The following is a 16,726-nucleotide window of genomic DNA, read 5'->3' as shown; positions in this document are numbered from 1 at the left end:
ATACGTCAAGTTCTAAAGTATTTCTTTTGTCCCAACTTAAAAATAGTTACTTAAAATCGACACATATAACTGTACACATTTATAAGGTTCTAGCATGATATTCCCACACTTCTGTTATGGTTTCGATCTAAAATTTCCCTCTCAAAGACAGAAGTGTTTGGAAACGGGGGCTCTTGGATGATTTGATCATGGGGGGCTATAGTTAGTAGAGTCATCTATTGATGAGGTCATAATGTGATGACATTATAGAAATGGAAACCCGGGAGGTGGGGCCTAGTTGAAGGGAGTGGGTCATGGGGCCGTGACCCTGGGGACTATATCTTGGGCCTGGCCCTTTCCTCTTTGGCACTTCCTCTCTCTTTCTGCTTCCTGCTGCCATGAGATGCAAAGCTTGCCTCCAGCATGCTCTTCTGCCAGAATGTTTCTGCATCCCTACAGGCCTAACAACAATGGAGCCCATTGACCATGGGCTCAACCTCTGAAACCATAAGGCAAAACAAACCTTTCCCATATTAAGTTGTTTATCTCAAGTATTTTGTCACAGCAACAGAATGCTGACTAATAAAACATGTATATAGTGTAATGATAAGATCAGGTTAATTGATATATCCATCAACTCATGCATTTATCATTTCTTTGTGTAGAAATACTCAAAATTCTCTTTTGAATTCTTGTGAATCACAGTTTATCTTATGTGCCATGGAACATTCTAATTAATTTCTCCTATGCAAATGCCTCTCTATACATGTTAACCACCCGTTCTCCATCCGCTCCCCCCACTTTTCTTTCAGCCTTAGGAACAACTACGTATTCTCTTTTTCCTGAGATGACTTTTTTAGCTTCCACATATTAAGTGCAAACATGTCTTTCTGTGCCTCTCTCATTTAACACAGTATCCTTCAGGGTCATCCAAGTTGCTGCAACTGACAGCACTTCATTCTTTTCATAGCTGAGCAATATTTTGTACATATACCATATTTTCTTCATCTGTTCATCTATTGATGGACACCTAGGATGAGACTTCATCTTGGCTATTTCCAAATAGGACTGCAATAAACATGGGGGTGCAGATATCTCTTCAACATACCAATTTCCTTTCCTTTGCAAATATATCCAGCAGGAGAATTTATTTTGTGCCAGAAACTTGATTTCTTAAACAACTTATTTTCTAGATCATGCCCCTGAAAATAATGCATCAAAGGGAAGGAACAGCAAGGAAGGGACAGAGAAGAAGTAGCCATCTTAATTGAGTCACTCTCTTGGCTGCAGTGCTGGTGATGTTCACAAGCACTCTGTTACCTGTTTTTATGCCCTCTGAAGATGAACGTATTGAAGTGTAGAGATTTACACACCAGAGCCAACATCATGAGGCCGACAGTTCAAACATATGTCTTCCTGATGTCAAACCTGTCGTTCTTCCTATTGCTGTACATTCCTTCCCTTACCTATCTTCAAGTGAAAATGTTTGTAATGCTTATCTTTAAGAACTCAGAAATGATAGTGTGTAAGTTTTACAATTTAAAATTCTATTTCATTTACTATCACTTTATTTCTGAGTGTAACCGTAATGTGAGGGCTTTTATTATAATTGCTTATGGGAAGGATTTTTATAGCAGCTCTTAAATATCACTTGTTTGTGCTAATTTCTACATTTCCTGAAATTTGAAATTCTCATCTGGTGAATAAATGAATTAAAATAACCACTAAGGAAGCTTTGAAGTGTAGCCAGATAACAGATGGAAGCAATGATGATAAGAGCAGATTTTGCTTGAGTTGCTACAGCTCAACAAATTAAGAATTGATAGAAGTTTGGAACATTTGTTTTCTTGAGGGTGAAATTATTTTTTTCTGTAGAATGTGCCCAAACCTGAGTCACAGGGCCTGGGTCACGAGTTCAGAGTCTGATAAGATCTTGTCCATCGTACTGTTCAATCAGTGGGGTTGACTTACTAGAACAATGTAGATGCCAGTGATCTTTTCTCTTCTCCTTGATGCAATTGTGTTATTGCAATCTTTATTTTTAACTTCAGGGATCAGGTGGGGGGGACTTTTATATCTGTATTTCTGGCACTAACACTTTATTTTCCAGTTCACTGTGCATTTCATTTTATCAGTCTCAAAACAGATATAGCACTTAATCATTCATTCCACAGTACTAATTCAGTACCTACTAGATATGAGGCATTGTTCAAAGATTTGGAGTACTTAACAATGAACAAAGCAGACCAAAGACCAAGTGATCCCTGGAACATAATATAAGTAAGTAATATGTTATGTTCTAACACAATACATATGAAGATAACATAGCATATATGAACATAACATGTATTAGAAGGTGGGAGGGTATTAAAATTATATAGCTTGGTAAGACAGAGAACTAGTGTAGGCTCCAGTTTTAGGGCAGTCAAAGTCAGTCTCACTGAGAAAGTGACATTTAAGAAAGACTAAGAAAGGAAGAGAATGAATTATGTGGATGTTATGGTTTAGATCTAAAATGTGCCTACAGTGTCTCATCTCAAGTGTTCACAAGCTGGGCTTTTGGAAGGTAATTGGATCAGGCTATATTTTTCAGTGGATTAATTCATTACTGAATTCTTAGGTGAATGTGCTGTTAGGAGGTGGGGCCTGCTCAGAAAAGGGTGTCACTAAGGCATGACCTGGAAGTGTGTATCATGGCTCTGTCTTCTTCCTACTCTCGGCTTCCTGTCCACCATGGGATGAGCACCTCTCCTCCACTGAGCCCTTTTACCATGATGTTTGTGCTTTAGAGCCAGTGGACTGTGACCTAAATTTGTTAAATCCTTGAGCCAAAATAAACCTCTCCCCCTTTAAGTTACAGGTGTTGGGTATTTTGTCCTAGCAATGGGAAAGGGACTAATACAGTGGAAAAAGAACAGACTTGAAAAATCAACAACTAATGCAGTGATGCTGAGGCAAGAAAGGAATTTTAGTATTTAAGGCAAAGGGTCTCACAGTGGCTACCCAGAATACTACCATAGTGGGTGCCCAGAATATTAAACTGCAAATATGTTGGAAGTGCAGCTTCCAGGACCTTGCTCTAAGCCTACTAATCGAGCTTTTCAGGTGATCTTAACATACTCAGGTTTGAAAAGCACTGATTTGGGTCATACTCATTTTGGGTAGAGCAAAATGAAGGTGGGGAAAAATAGTAGGAAATGAAATGCCAGTGCTAAGGAGGCAGGGGCCAGTTTGGTAGAGCCTTTTGGTCTTTTAAGAATCTTAGCTTTTACTCTGACTTTAATGACTGGCCTCTGGAGGGTTTTGAGAGAGGAGGAACCCTTTACAGGTGTCACTTGTTGAACTGGGAATAGATGATAGCAGGGAGGATGGAGTCAGGGAGACCTGTTTGGATCCTGTAATTCGGGTAAAGGTGACGGTGATACATTGGACTAGAGTGATGACTGTAGCGGTAGTGAGAAATGATTAGATTATGAATGTGTTTTTGAAGTAAGGATGATAGGATTCACATACGCATTTAGTATTTTTGAGAAAAAGAAAGTGATCAAAAGGGTTTAAAGGTTTGGGCCTGAGGATCTGGGAGAATAGAGTTGGCATTTGCATGGTTGGGGAAGCCTGGGGTCGAGCAGCTTTGCAAGGAGGATCAGAAGTTCAGTTTTATTAATGGTGCTAAGTAGGAGATGTCTCCTAGAAATCCAGGTGGAAGCATTGACAGAGAATATAAAGGGGAGCTATGAGAAGATGAGATACAAATTTGGGAGCTATCAGCATATCGACCGTGTTTAAAACAAAGCGTAATTTATGGAATGCTTATGGTAATAGGTTTTAAAAAAAATTTATATATATATTTATTGGTACATTTTAGGTATAAAATACATTTACATTTATCATTGGGTGTTTGTACCAGAACATGATGGATCTTAGTTCTTATTTTTTCTCCCATTACCTGTGCACCCTTCAACCTCTCCACCCTTCCCTATTTACACAGACTTTGATTCCATTTTTTTTTTCTTTCTCATAATTTTTCCTTTCCTTTCTTCTCTTTCTCCTTCCCCTCCCGCCTTCCCCAAACCCTTGGACCTTTTCCTATTTCAAATTATCAATTATTCATTTTAATCATTTTCATCCTTATTTACACTTTCAATTTCTCACACTAGAGAAACTATTTGGTATTTACACATGTGTCCTATTTATTTCACTTAAGAGTAGGGCCTCAATATGCATCCATTTAGCTATAAATGTCTCTAGTTTCTCATTCTTTATGGCTGAGTAGTACTCCATTTTATAAAAAAATCACATCTTCTTTATCCAGTTTCCAGTTGATGGCCAATTGGGCTGTTTCCAAGCTTTAGCTATTACAAACTGTGCTGCTATAAACATAGGTGCACATATATCGCTGTGGTATGATTCTTTTAATTCTTTGGGGAAGATCCCCAGCAGGGGAATAGCTGGGTCAAATGGGACCTGTAGTCCTAGTTCTTTGAGGTATCTCCACACTGATTTCCACAGTGGTTGCACCAGTCTACACTCCCACCAGCAGTGGAGAAGCATTCCTTTCTCTCCACACCCCTGCCAGCATTTGTTATTGGTTGATTTCTTGATAGCAGCCATTCTTTCTGGGATGAGGTGGAATCTCAGTGTTGTTTTCATCTGCATCTCTCAAATGACACGTGATGTTGAACATTTTTTTCATATATTTATTTGCTGTTTTTATTTATTTGTCTGAGAAATGTTTGTTCATTTTGGTTTCCCATTTTTGAATTGGGTCTTTGAATTTGGGGGTCTGATTTTTTTCAGTTCTTTGTATATTCTTGATAGTAGACCTTTGTCTGAGGTACAGCTGCTAAAAATTTCTTCCCACACTGTAGGTTGTCTCTTAGCTCTGTTGGCAGTTTCTCTTGCAGTGCAGAAGCTTTTTAATACAATGAGATCCCGGTTGTTGATTCTTTGTGTTAGCTCCCATGCTACTGAAGATTTGCTCATGAAGTCATTTCCTATGCCAATGTCATCGAGAGTTCTACCTAACTTATTTTCCAGCAAGTTTAGTGTTTCTGTCTTAATATTTAGATCTTTAATCCACTTCAATCTTAGTTTAGTGTGCGGTGATAGGTATAGGTCCAGTTTTAATCTTTGGTAGGTTGAAATCCAGTTTTTCCAACACCGTTTATTAAATAGGCTGTCTTTCCTCCAATGAGGGTGGTTGGCTCCTTTGTCAAAGATGAGGTGACTGAGTATGTCTGGAGTTGTTTCTGCATCTTCTAATCTATTCCACTGTTCCTCGCATCTGTTTCTTTGCCAGTACCAAGCTATTTTTATCACAGTAGCTTTGTAGTATAGTTTCAAGTTGGGGATTGTGATACCCCCAGCCAGTCTTTGTTGCCTAGAATTGCTTTTGCTATTCTAGGTTTCTTCTGGTTCCAAATGAATTTTTGGATTGTTTTCTCTAGTTCTGTGAAGTATATTGTTGGAATTTCAATTGGCATTACATTAAATCTATATAGTAATTTTGGAAGTATGGCCATTTTCACTATATAGGTTCTTCCTACCCAGGAACAAGGGATATCTTTCCATTTTCTTATATCCTCTTTGATCTCCTTTTTCAGAGAGCTGTAGTTTTCACTGTAGAGGTCTTTTGCTTCCTTTGTTAGGTTGATTCCTAGATATTTCTTTTTTTTAGATGCTATTGTAAAAGGAATTATTTCCCAAATTTCTCTCTCAATGGATCTGCTATTTGCATATAAGAAGCCTATTGTTTTTTGAGTGTTGACCTTATATTCAGCTACTCTACTGAATCTGTCAATTAGGTCTAGAAGACTTTTGACTGAGTTTTCTGGATCTTCTATGTAAAGTATCATATCATCAGCAAACAATGACAGTTTAACTTCTTCCTTTCCTATCTTTATTCCTTTTATTTCTTTCTCTTTTCTAATTGCTCTGGCTAATGTTTCCAGAACAATATTGAACAGGAGTGGTGATAGTGGGCATCCTTGTCTTGTTCCTCATTTTAGCATGAAAGTTTTCATTTTTTGACCATTTAGTATGATGTTGGCTGTTGGTTTTTCATAGATAGCCTTAATCAGGTTGAGATAAAGCCCTTCTATTCCAATTTTCTGTAGAGTTTTTATCATGAATGGGTGTTGGATTTTGTCGAATGCTTTTTCTGCATCTATTGAGATGATCATGTCATTTTTGTCCTTGACTCTGTTAATATAGTGTATTACATTTATTGATTTATGGATGTTGAACCATCCTTGCATCCCTGGGATAAATCCAACTTGGTCAGGGTATATGATCTTCTTGAGGACACTCTGTATTCTGTTTGCCAGTATCTTGTTGAGGATTTTTGCATCTATGTTCATTAGGGAGATTGGTCTGTAGTTCTCTTTTTGGGGTGGGTCTTTCCCTGGTTTTGGGATCAAAGTAACACTTGCTTCCAGGAATGAATTTGGATTGCTTCCCTTTCAATTTCCTTGATGAGTTTAAAGAGTAATGGTGATAGTTCTTCTTTAAATATCTTGTAGAATTCAGCAGTGAAGCCATCGGGACCTGGGCTTTTCTTTGTTGGTAAGTTTTTTATTACATTTTCAATTTCACTCATTGTAATTAGGGTGTTTAGAATTTCTATATCTTCTTCATTTAATTTTGGCAATTCCTATGTATCTAGGAATCTGTCCTTTCTTCTGTGTTTTCCATTTTATTAGAGTACAGGTTCTCAAAGTAGGTATTGATGATTCTCTGGATTTCTGCTGGATTTGTTGTGGTTTCATCTTTTTAATTCTTAATTGCATGGATTTGAGCCTTTTCTTTCCTTTTTTGATAAGGTTGGTTAAAGGTTTATTGATTTTATTTATTCTTTCAAAAAACCAACTCTTTGATTCATTGATTTTTTTTGTATCATTCTCTTAGTCTCCATTACATTGATTTCTGCTTGGATCTTTATAATTTCCTTTCTTGTACAAGCTTTGGGTTTGTTATGCTCTTCTTTTTCTAGGAGCTTGAGGTTCTGCATTAGGTTATATAACTGAGTTCTCTCTGTTGTCCTAATATGGGCATTCACTGCTATGAATTTCCCATGTAGAACTGCTTTGATTGTGTCCCACAGATTCCTGTATGTTGTACTGGCATTATCATTTACTTTTAGAAACTGTCTAATTTCTTCTTTAATTTCCTCTGTCACCCATTGGTGTTCAGGAGGGTGTTGTTCAATTTCCATGTATTTGTGGGAGTTTTGTGGTTTCTTATGTTATTGATCTCCAATTGTATTGCACTATGGTCTGATAATATACAGGGGATAACTTCAATTCTTTTACATTTACTTAGATATGTCCTACGAGCTAGGATGTGATCTATTTTGAAGAATTACCTGTGTGCAGCTGAAAAGAATGTGTATTCTGATTTTGTGGGGTGGAATACTCTGTAAACATCTATTAAGTCCATTTGTTCAATAGCTTGGTTCAGTTCTAGAATTTCATTAATTTTTTTTCTAGTTGATCTGTCTATTTGTGATAGAGGGGTGTTGAGGTCCCCCACTACAATTGTATTAGTGCTTATTTGGTTTTTCATGTCCATTAATATTTGTTTTGTATAGTTGGGGGCATTCGTATTTGGTGCATAGATATTTATGATTGTCATCTCTTCCTCTTGGATTGTTCCCTTCACAAGTATGTAGTGACCATCTTTGTCTCTCTTAATTAGTTTAGGTTTGAAATCTACTTTCTCTGCAAATAAGATTGCTATGCCTGTTTTTTTCTGGGTTCCTGTCATGTGGAGAACTGTTTTCCATCCTTTTACTTTCAGTCTATGGATTTCCTTTTGAGTTAGGTGTGTTTCTTGTATACAGCATATTGCTGGGTTTTGCTTCTTAATCCATTCTGTCAGTCTATTTCTTTTGATTGGTGAATTGAGGCCATTAACATTGATAGTTATAATGAGAGATATTGACTCATCCTTGTCATGATGTTTTACTGTTGTTGGCTGTTTTATTTCTTATTTTCCCCCCTTTTGTCTTACCTTGCATGGTGCCTTCTCTCTGCTGGGCCTCATGGAGTTGTGACTTTCATTGTCTTTTTGTAGAATATTGCTTAAAATTGTTTGGAGTGCTTGTTTGGTGTTCAAGAAATTTCTCAGGTGTTCTTTGTCAAGAAAGTATCTAATTTCCCCATTGATTTTGAAAGATAATTTTGCTGGATACAACAGTCTAGGTTGGAAGTTATTCTCTTTTAGGGCTTGAAATACTTCACTCCAGGCTCTCCTTAATTTGAGGGCTTGTGTTGAGAAATCTGCCGTGATTCTGATGGGCTTTCCTTTGTAGGTGATTTGTTTCCTTTCTCTAACTGCTTGTAGAATTTTGTTCTTCTGTCAGGTTTCTGGGATCTTGACTATTATATGTCTAGGTGTAGTTTTTTTTGGTCATGGCTGGTTGGAGTTCTATATGCCTCACTTATGTGTATATCCAATTCTCTACCTCTGTCTGGGAAGTTTTCTACTATTACTTCTGTGAACAGTTTTTTTATGTCAATTGTACTTTCTCTTGTTTTTTCATGGACTCCTATGAGTCTTTTGTTATTCTTCTTTGCATTATCTAGCAGCTGTTGGATTTATTTCTCATGGTCCCTTACTATCTCTAAGAAAACTCTGTTTTCATGGTCCTTCACCACAATCCTGTTTTCTATATCTGATAGTCTGTCTTCAGATTCTTTTAGTCTGCTCTGCATGCTTTCAATGGAGTTTTTAATCTCCTGAATATCTGTTTGAATCTGTTTCATGGATTCCATTTCTTTCTTTTTTCCCCATTAAGTTTATTGGTACATTTTAGGTACAAAATACAGTTACATTCATCATTGGGATCTTGTACCATTACATGAGTATCTTGGTTCTTATTTTTTTCCTCTTCCCTTGTCCCCCCTTCACCCCCTCCATCCTTCCCTATTTGCAAAGACTTTGTTTCCATTTTTTTCCTTTTCTCATATTTTTTCTTTTCCTTTTTTTCCTTTCCCCTACCCCTCCCACTTCCCCTGCTCCTTTAGACCTTTTCTTCCTATTACACAATATCAATTATACATTTTTAAATTACAATATCAAGATCTAGGAGACATTACCACAGATTTTACAGAATTTAAAAGGATATAAAAAGCATATTACAAAAACCTTTTTTGAAATAAATTTGACAACTTCTAAGAAGTACTTTGGAAGACAAATTAATGAAACTAACTGTGGAGGAAATATAAAATTTGAATAGCACCTATTAAAGAAAGTATATTCCTAGCTTGAAAAACTACCTATATGACAACAGCAGGCTCATTTACATTTTAACTGAGAAATTATATCAAACAATTAAAACAGAAAAAAGAAGGAACACTTCTCCCCTCGTTTTAGGAACTCAACCTTTTGCTAATCCTAAAACTGTATAAAGATAATAGAAGAAAAAAGTATGAACATAGATAGAAATTTGTTTAACAGAATAAACTATTAGAAGTCAGATCTGGCAGTATGTAGAAAGTGGTTTTGTTTTAGGGATGGCAGTGTTGGTTCAGCATTGGGAGATCCACCCCCAAAAGTAATCATTTTAACAGAGGAAAGGAAAAAGCCATATGATCCTGTCACTAGTTGGAGAAAAAGTATTGGACTAAATTCTACAGCTGTTCATGGTAAAAGCTATCAGGAGACTAGAAGTAGAACAGAACCTTCCCAACAGATCAAAGACATGTACTCCATTCTTCTAGTGAGAACACCTTATATGAATGGAAAAGATACAATGCTTTCTCCTTAAGGTGGGGAACAAGGGCAGATATACTTACTCTTTATCTGTCCATTAAACTTTGAAGGCTAGGCCCAAACAAAAATAGTCTGGCAATAAAATGACACGATTAGGATAGGATTGGCAAGGTAGAAGGAAAATCTTCATATGTAGATGAAATGATCATCTACAGAGTAAATACTGTGAAATCTCTAGGAGCCCCTAGAACTTGTACTTGAATTTAGCAGGATTGGAAAACACAAGCTATATATAAAAATTCAGGTCTGTGTACTTGCTATAAATGAAGAATTGGATATTGAAATTTAAAAGTTATGTAGGAGTACAAAGGACCTAGAAAAGTTAAAACAAAAACAGTGTTGGAAGATGTTTAGTACCTAATTTTAAGACTTCTAAAGCTACAGTAATCAAGGCAGTGTTGCTGTAAAGAAAGACATGTAGATCATTTGAATAAAACAGAAAATCTAGAAATAGAACCACACATATATGGTCCATTGAGTTTTGAAAGATTATTTAACATTAGCATTTTATAGAATATAAACTGAATTCAAGAGCTGAGAAAGAGGTAGTGTTTTCAGCAAATGGCACTAGAATACCTGGTATCCGCATATGAAAAATTAACCTCAACTCTTTATTTCCATACATGAAAATAACTTGAAGGGATCTATGAACCTAAGTATGAAAGCCTAAAAGTATAAAACTTTAAGAAGAAATTATAAGGGAAAATCTTTATGAATTCAGGGTAGGCAAAACTACCTAGAATACAAAAAACATGATGTATAAAAGAAAAAAAAACTGATAAATGAGATTCCATCAAAATTTAGAACTTTAAATGATATCATTAAAACGAAAAGTAGTCCTTAAACAGACCATATTTACAATGCATATAACCTATGACCAGAATATATAAAGAACTCTTACGGCTCATTAATAGACAACCCAATTAAAAAGTAAACAAAACAAGATGATAAATAGCCAGTATAGCACAAGGAAAGGTGTGCAACTCTAGAATCAGAAAAATACTAATCAGTATTGTAGTGAGTATTGTACTGAGTATCAGTACAATAACAAGATTGAATTACACACTCAGGGAGATGAAGTTAAAAGTTTTAAAAGCCTTGTCATGACTTTTTGTTTTTGTTGGATTCTCCCCTTTGTGTTTAATTTGTCACACCCAATGGATTGATTCTGTTGGGTTTCCTGGGGTTGTGATTCTCATTGTCTTTTCCTAGGGTATTGTCTAAAATTTTTTGGAGGGCTGGTTTGGTATTAATGAAGTTCCTGAGGTGCTCTTTATCATGAAAGTATCTCACTTCTTCATCAATTTTGAAAGATAATTTTGCAGGGTACATCAATCTGGGTTGGAGGCTGTTTTCCTTTAGGGCTTGAAATACATCACTCCAAGCTCTTCTTGCCTTGAGGGTTTGCATTGAGAAGTCTGCTGTGATTTTCATGGGCTTTCCTTTGTATGTGATTTGTTTCTTTTCTCTAGCTGCTTGTAGAATTTTGTTCTTCTGTTGGATTTCTGGAATCCTAACTATTATATGCCTATGTGTAGATTTTTTTTGATCAAGGCTAGCTGGAGTCCTATAAGCCTCATTTATCTGTATGTCAAGTTCTTCTCCCCTCCTTGGGAAGTTTTCTGCCATCACTTTTGTGAACATTTTTTTTATGTCATCTGCACTCTCTCCTGTTTCTTCATTGACTCCAATCAGTCTTATGTTATTCTTCTTTGCATCGTCTAGCAGCTGCTGGATTGATTTCTTGTGTTCCTTTACAATTTTACAGCAATTTTTCTTTTCCTGGTCAGTAATTTCAATCTTATCTTCTATATCTGAAATTCTATCCTCACATTGGTTCATTCTGCTGCGCAGACTTTCGATGGAGTTTTTAATCTCCTGGAAATCTGTTTGTATCTGTTTTATGGATTCCATTTGTTTCCTATGTTGGGATTCCATCATGTTCCTCAGATCCTCTATTTTTTAATCTGTGTCCTCTCTAGATTTATTCATTGTGTCTTGCACTATGAGCACAATCTTTGCTGTTATCTGAGTAATTATTTCTGATTTCAGTTTTCCCAGATCCTCTTTTGTTGCCAGTTCAGAGAGTCCAGGTAGTTGAGTATCAGATTGTTCCATCTCATTTCCATTTGGTGTTGCTGTAGGTGATCCGGAAGTCTGTTTTTGAGGCTTGTTTATGTTTCTTCTCATTTCCAAGGTGGGTGGGGATGCTTCTGGCATCTGTGTGGCTCAGCTTCTCTGCCCTAGGAGTGTGGGATGGCAGTGGGGGAGCTTCCTTCAGGGTGCTGGGACCGGCTCAGCTTCTCTCTCCTAGCCTCCATTTCTTTCTTATGTTGGGTGATCTTGTTTTCCATTTCTTTCTTATGCTGGGCATTCATGGCTTCCAGCATGTTTCTGATCTCATCTATTTTCTTATCTGTTTCTGGTCTAGAGCTTCTAATCATGTCTTTCACTCTGCTCACCATGTCTATATTTATCTGGGAGATTATTACTGTTTTAATTTTTCTAGAGCTCATGCATCTGCTTTGTTACTTCCTGTGCTATCAGTTCAGGGTGTCCAAGTGGTTGCTTATCAGACTTTTCCACCTTATTTCCCCCAGAATTTCCTTTGTGTGGCATGGTAGCCTGTTTTTGTGCCTCACTTAAGTGTCTTCTCATTTTTTGTTTTTGGTACTGTCCTTGGTTTAATTCCTGGGTTGATATTTCAAAATTGCTTAATGTAGGTATCTTTGTTGCTTGTGTTTAAAACCCTTGTGGAATTACTGCTTTTCAGAGGTGTCTTCCAGATATAGCTTGTGTTTGGGTTTTGAGACTCTAATGACTCTGAGGCTATTTTATTTTCCTTATACCAGGAAGGAAAACTAATTAGATCAATCACAACATGTTAGCCCAAATGACATAGTCAGCAATACCATAGCATCAAGCACAGCTTAGAAAATGACAATTTGTGGTAGTTATTAATCTGTCACATTTAACTATGTGAGTTATATTAAAAACGAGGACCAACCCAACATAAGTTTATAATGAATAAACTCTTCAATATAGCATCTTTCCCCTTCGGGGTGGGGAGTTAAAAGGAGTTGGGGAGGGAAGGACAGGTAGAAAGAACAGGTAAGATTAGTGGTGAGGCCAGAAGACACAGAAAGATCACACATACTCTAAGAAGTTGTTAAAGGCAAGAGAAAAAGGCAGAATGAAAGAACAAAGATGCGAATAGAATCACATAACAGCAACAAGGAGGCTAGATACCGAATTTACTTTCCTTTAAACCTAATGATAAGAGAAGGAAAAAGAGAAGAAAAGAACAGTAAGGGAGAAATCTGAATTCAGTGCAGAAAGGAACAAATGGGGAGATGAGGAGCAATGTGGGACAGCGAGAGAATGAGTGAGAGAGAGAGAAGAGATAAAAGAAAGAAAAGAAAGAAAAGTAAAAATTTGAAGAGTACAAAAGAGTAAAAATTAATTAAAAATGAGAGAAAAAAGTTTTTTCTTTTTTGCAAATAGCAATAAAAATTATGAGCCTCCTTCAGGGTATGTCTCTGCTGTCACAGTAGGCAACGTAGGAATCCATGTGCATATATGAGTCAATGAGTCTCAGCAAGGCAGCAGCAGACCAAGTACAGTGGTCTGATGTGCCTTTATTGTAGAGATTCTCTTTAGTTTTCTGCTGAGCTTCAGTTTTCATGGAGGAGCCTGAGAAGCCCTCTTTCTGTTACTGACTTCTGCTCTATCTTGTGGTGCTCAGTACAAGGGTCTTTATAATCTCCTGTGCCTCTTTAGTGTGGGACCAGGTAGCAGAAAAGCCAGAGGCCCAGAGGCATTAGGGAGGTGCGGGGGGAGAAGGACTGGACCTTGTAGGCACTGGTGCAGCTAAGCAGAACTCACCATGGCATGGGCTTGGCCCGGGACGGCCGTGGAGCTTCAAGCTGCTTGGTGATAGGTTTCTAATATTTATGTGATAAATACTAAAAATGAGTCATTACAGTAACCACTAAAGTGAGAGAACCTGCATAACGAATGCTTAACAGTGACAGTTTTGTCCTGTTCTACCCTCTCCTTCCTTTTCCCTTGATGATTGAGTCAGTATTAGGTCATAACAAAGATAAATCACATATTTAATCTTGTAGTTAATGAGCTGACCCATTGTTTTATATGATTTCATATGATTCATCACCGCATAGATTTCTGGTTCTCTCAGTACGGTGTCGAATCTGTAGAACCTACTGAGCCCTATCCAGAATACTCAATTGAGTAGTTATTTGCCCAACTAACTGTACCGATTCCCATTCAGAACTGCCAGAAATGCTTTCTTGTGATTTTGAAGTTCAAATTGCCTGCATTTAACCCTCATTTTCCCATAAGGAATTACACATAATTCATGCAGTTAAAGTTAGGTATGTTAGTGGACAAAATATTTAGAAAAGCTTTCGAGTAAACTCTAATGTGTATCTTTTTTAGAAACTTAGATACAGTTTGCTCATTGTCCTTTCCATTTTTGATTCTTTTCTTTAGCTTCAAAGTTAGAGTGTCTCATATAACACTTGATTTTCTGTACAATTTGACTTGGTGCCCAAAGCACATTTTCTCTGTTGTCCCCCAGCCTCCAGCTTCATGCTCCTTTTAGCTGGCTCAGTGTCATTTACATTTCTTCCTTTCTTCCTCTCCAAGCTGCCAGGAGCAAGAAATGGCCAATGAGGACAGTAGTCTTCCAAAGCCTTGCTTTCCTAGCTATCTCTAAAGTTCCTTCCACAAAGATACAAAACTTCACTTCTCTTGAAGAGAATAGTAACTTTTTGGGCCAAGAAGATTTTTAAATTTAAACATATGTACAGTAGCGGCTCAGGTTGCTTGCCTGTGTTTGATGGGTTGATATTTACAGAATTGGGTATTACTTCAACCAGGAGCTGGCAGAAACTGCATTTAAAGAGTGGTACATCTCTTTTTAAAAGACTAAACAGAATAAATATATTTAATCAGAGATATGTATATTTGTCATGAAATACTCCTTACTTTCAAAAATATTATATTTACATATTAAATATAATCACAAAATCACTAAAAATGATTTGATTTAGAAAACAAATAAATGATAAAGGAGATATTGATTGATAATATTTTAAAGCAAATTTTAGACTCTTTTCCATGGTTTTTTTTCTTCTGTTAGTTCTCCTTCTTTTTAGATGTCCATATTTCTTGGAGTCAAGTATAAAAAGAGCAGCCATGTAAGGTTAACTTTTTAAGGGATCCCCCAACAATAGCTGTGAATGTAGGAGGAAAATATATTTATGTAAATTAACAGGAATTGGAGAAAGAAAGAACTCATTTGATGGAAGATGTAACTGCAAACAGAAGGAAGATGAAGGAACTAGAAGATAATTTGCTTTACCGTCTGACAAGTACTCAAGGGTCCCTAGTGGAAGACGAGAGTCTGATTGTGGTACTGAGTAACACCAAAAAGACAGCAGAAGAGGTGACACAGAAGCTGGAAATTTCTGCAGAGACAGAAATTCAAATTAACTCAGCCCGGGAGGAATACAGACCTGGTGAGTCTGGTAATGAAAGACAAATGTCACAGGAAAATGAAGTGAGAGAAATGAGGATTAGAGAAAGTGAATGAAACAAGAAGTTATATAAATGACTCTGCAAAGTGGAGTGGCCAGTTATGTTTTGTGGCATCTTTTGGGAACTTCAGTCAATTTGAGATGAAAAAAATTACATTGTGGTCTAAGTTTTTAAGGTGCCTGTAGTTCATGCTAGTTTGAAGATCCTTTAAGGTTCTCATGAACTTATCCTTCAGTTAGAAAGTAAAGAGGAAGATTTTTTTTGGTTAGACATCTGAATATGAACCAATAAAATCTGAGCAGTTAATGTGGCATTAGAGACTGTTCACTAGCTGTTTATCATTTGGTGATCAGATGCCAGCCAGTACCTTGTTGGTAGTCTTTGTATTCAGAGAGTGATTTTCTGGTCTTCATCCTCAGCCACCAATTTACAAACAGAGGTTCACTGGTTTTTCAAGGAATCTACTATAACTGTTCAATTGACTGTCCTTTAGTACTTTATCACTTCTCCTGGAAAAAGAATTGAAACCATGTTATCTAAGGCTGGAGAGTCTGCAGCACCATCTGTGTGACAGCTTGTTTTGCAAATTTGAGGCCAATTTTAGGCACAGATTCCTCTCAAGCTTCAGATATCCTAAATGGCTACACCACTCAGTGGATGGTAAATACAAGGCATTTGAATTCCTTCAGTTGTCTTTTCTACCTATAGTAAACACAGTAAAATATATTTATAAGAGGTTGAGAACTTCTAAAATTAGAAGATCCATTGGATTAACATAAAAAGCAGACTACCTATACAGAGTTTACACATAAGAATTAAAATATGATAAAGGAGCATTGCTGTGATATGATTTGTGTTGGCAGCTGCTAAGACAAAAAAATACAAGTTTTCGTTTAAAGTTTAGTCTGATTATTTTGCATGGATCATTTATTTTCCACTCTTACAGGACATGGAACCTTGTTTTTTGTTTTCCAGTTGCGACTCGGGGCAGCATCCTCTACTTCCTCATCACTGAGATGCGCTTGGTTAATGAGATGTATCAGACCTCACTTCGCCAGTTTCTGGGCTTGTTTGATCTTTCCTTAGCCAGGTATGCCTTTATTCAGGAAGCCACACTGAGTTCTTTATCTGTGGATGAGAGTGATGACATTGTATTTATTATTTCCTTTTTCTTTGTTAGCAAGACTCTTTTTCTTTTTGTCATCTAAGGATAGTGTAATTACCGATGTATTACTTATTCTGATTTGTCATTTTATGCTCAGGGAAGGCTGTATCAGCTATTCATCCATTGATTTGATTCCTTTAGTTTCACACGTGTCTATTACACAAGAAAATTCCCAAGACATGGTTGTGAGTGATAACACCCTGCAGGGAAAATTGATTTAGACAGCATTGAGGACTCTCCTACATT

The 16,726-nt window shown here is 36.8% G+C and overlaps 1 protein-coding gene across 6 annotated transcripts in view; it reads left to right on the top strand.

Annotated features, from left to right (window-relative positions):
- Dnah5 (dynein axonemal heavy chain 5) overlaps positions 1-16,726 on the top strand; it is a 332,580-nt gene that overhangs the window by 250,999 nt on the left and 64,855 nt on the right. For all 6 annotated transcript variants that reach the window (XM_087189237.1, XM_087189236.1, XM_013072408.3 and 3 more), the window contains 2 exons: positions 15,053-15,296; positions 16,291-16,405. In XM_087189237.1, the coding sequence (XP_087045363.1) occupies positions 15,053-15,296; positions 16,291-16,405 (359 nt within the window). The remainder of the gene's footprint in view (positions 1-15,052; positions 15,297-16,290; positions 16,406-16,726) is intronic.

The sequence above is a fragment of the Heterocephalus glaber genome, unplaced genomic scaffold, assembly GCF_053883595.1.
Source record: "Heterocephalus glaber isolate CG9 unplaced genomic scaffold, H.glaber_assembly_v1.0 deba00001538, whole genome shotgun sequence".
NCBI classification, from domain to species: domain Eukaryota; kingdom Metazoa; phylum Chordata; class Mammalia; order Rodentia; family Bathyergidae; genus Heterocephalus; species Heterocephalus glaber.
Note: the sequence above shows the minus strand (reverse complement) of the source record. Positions and strands in the feature narration are given on the sequence as shown.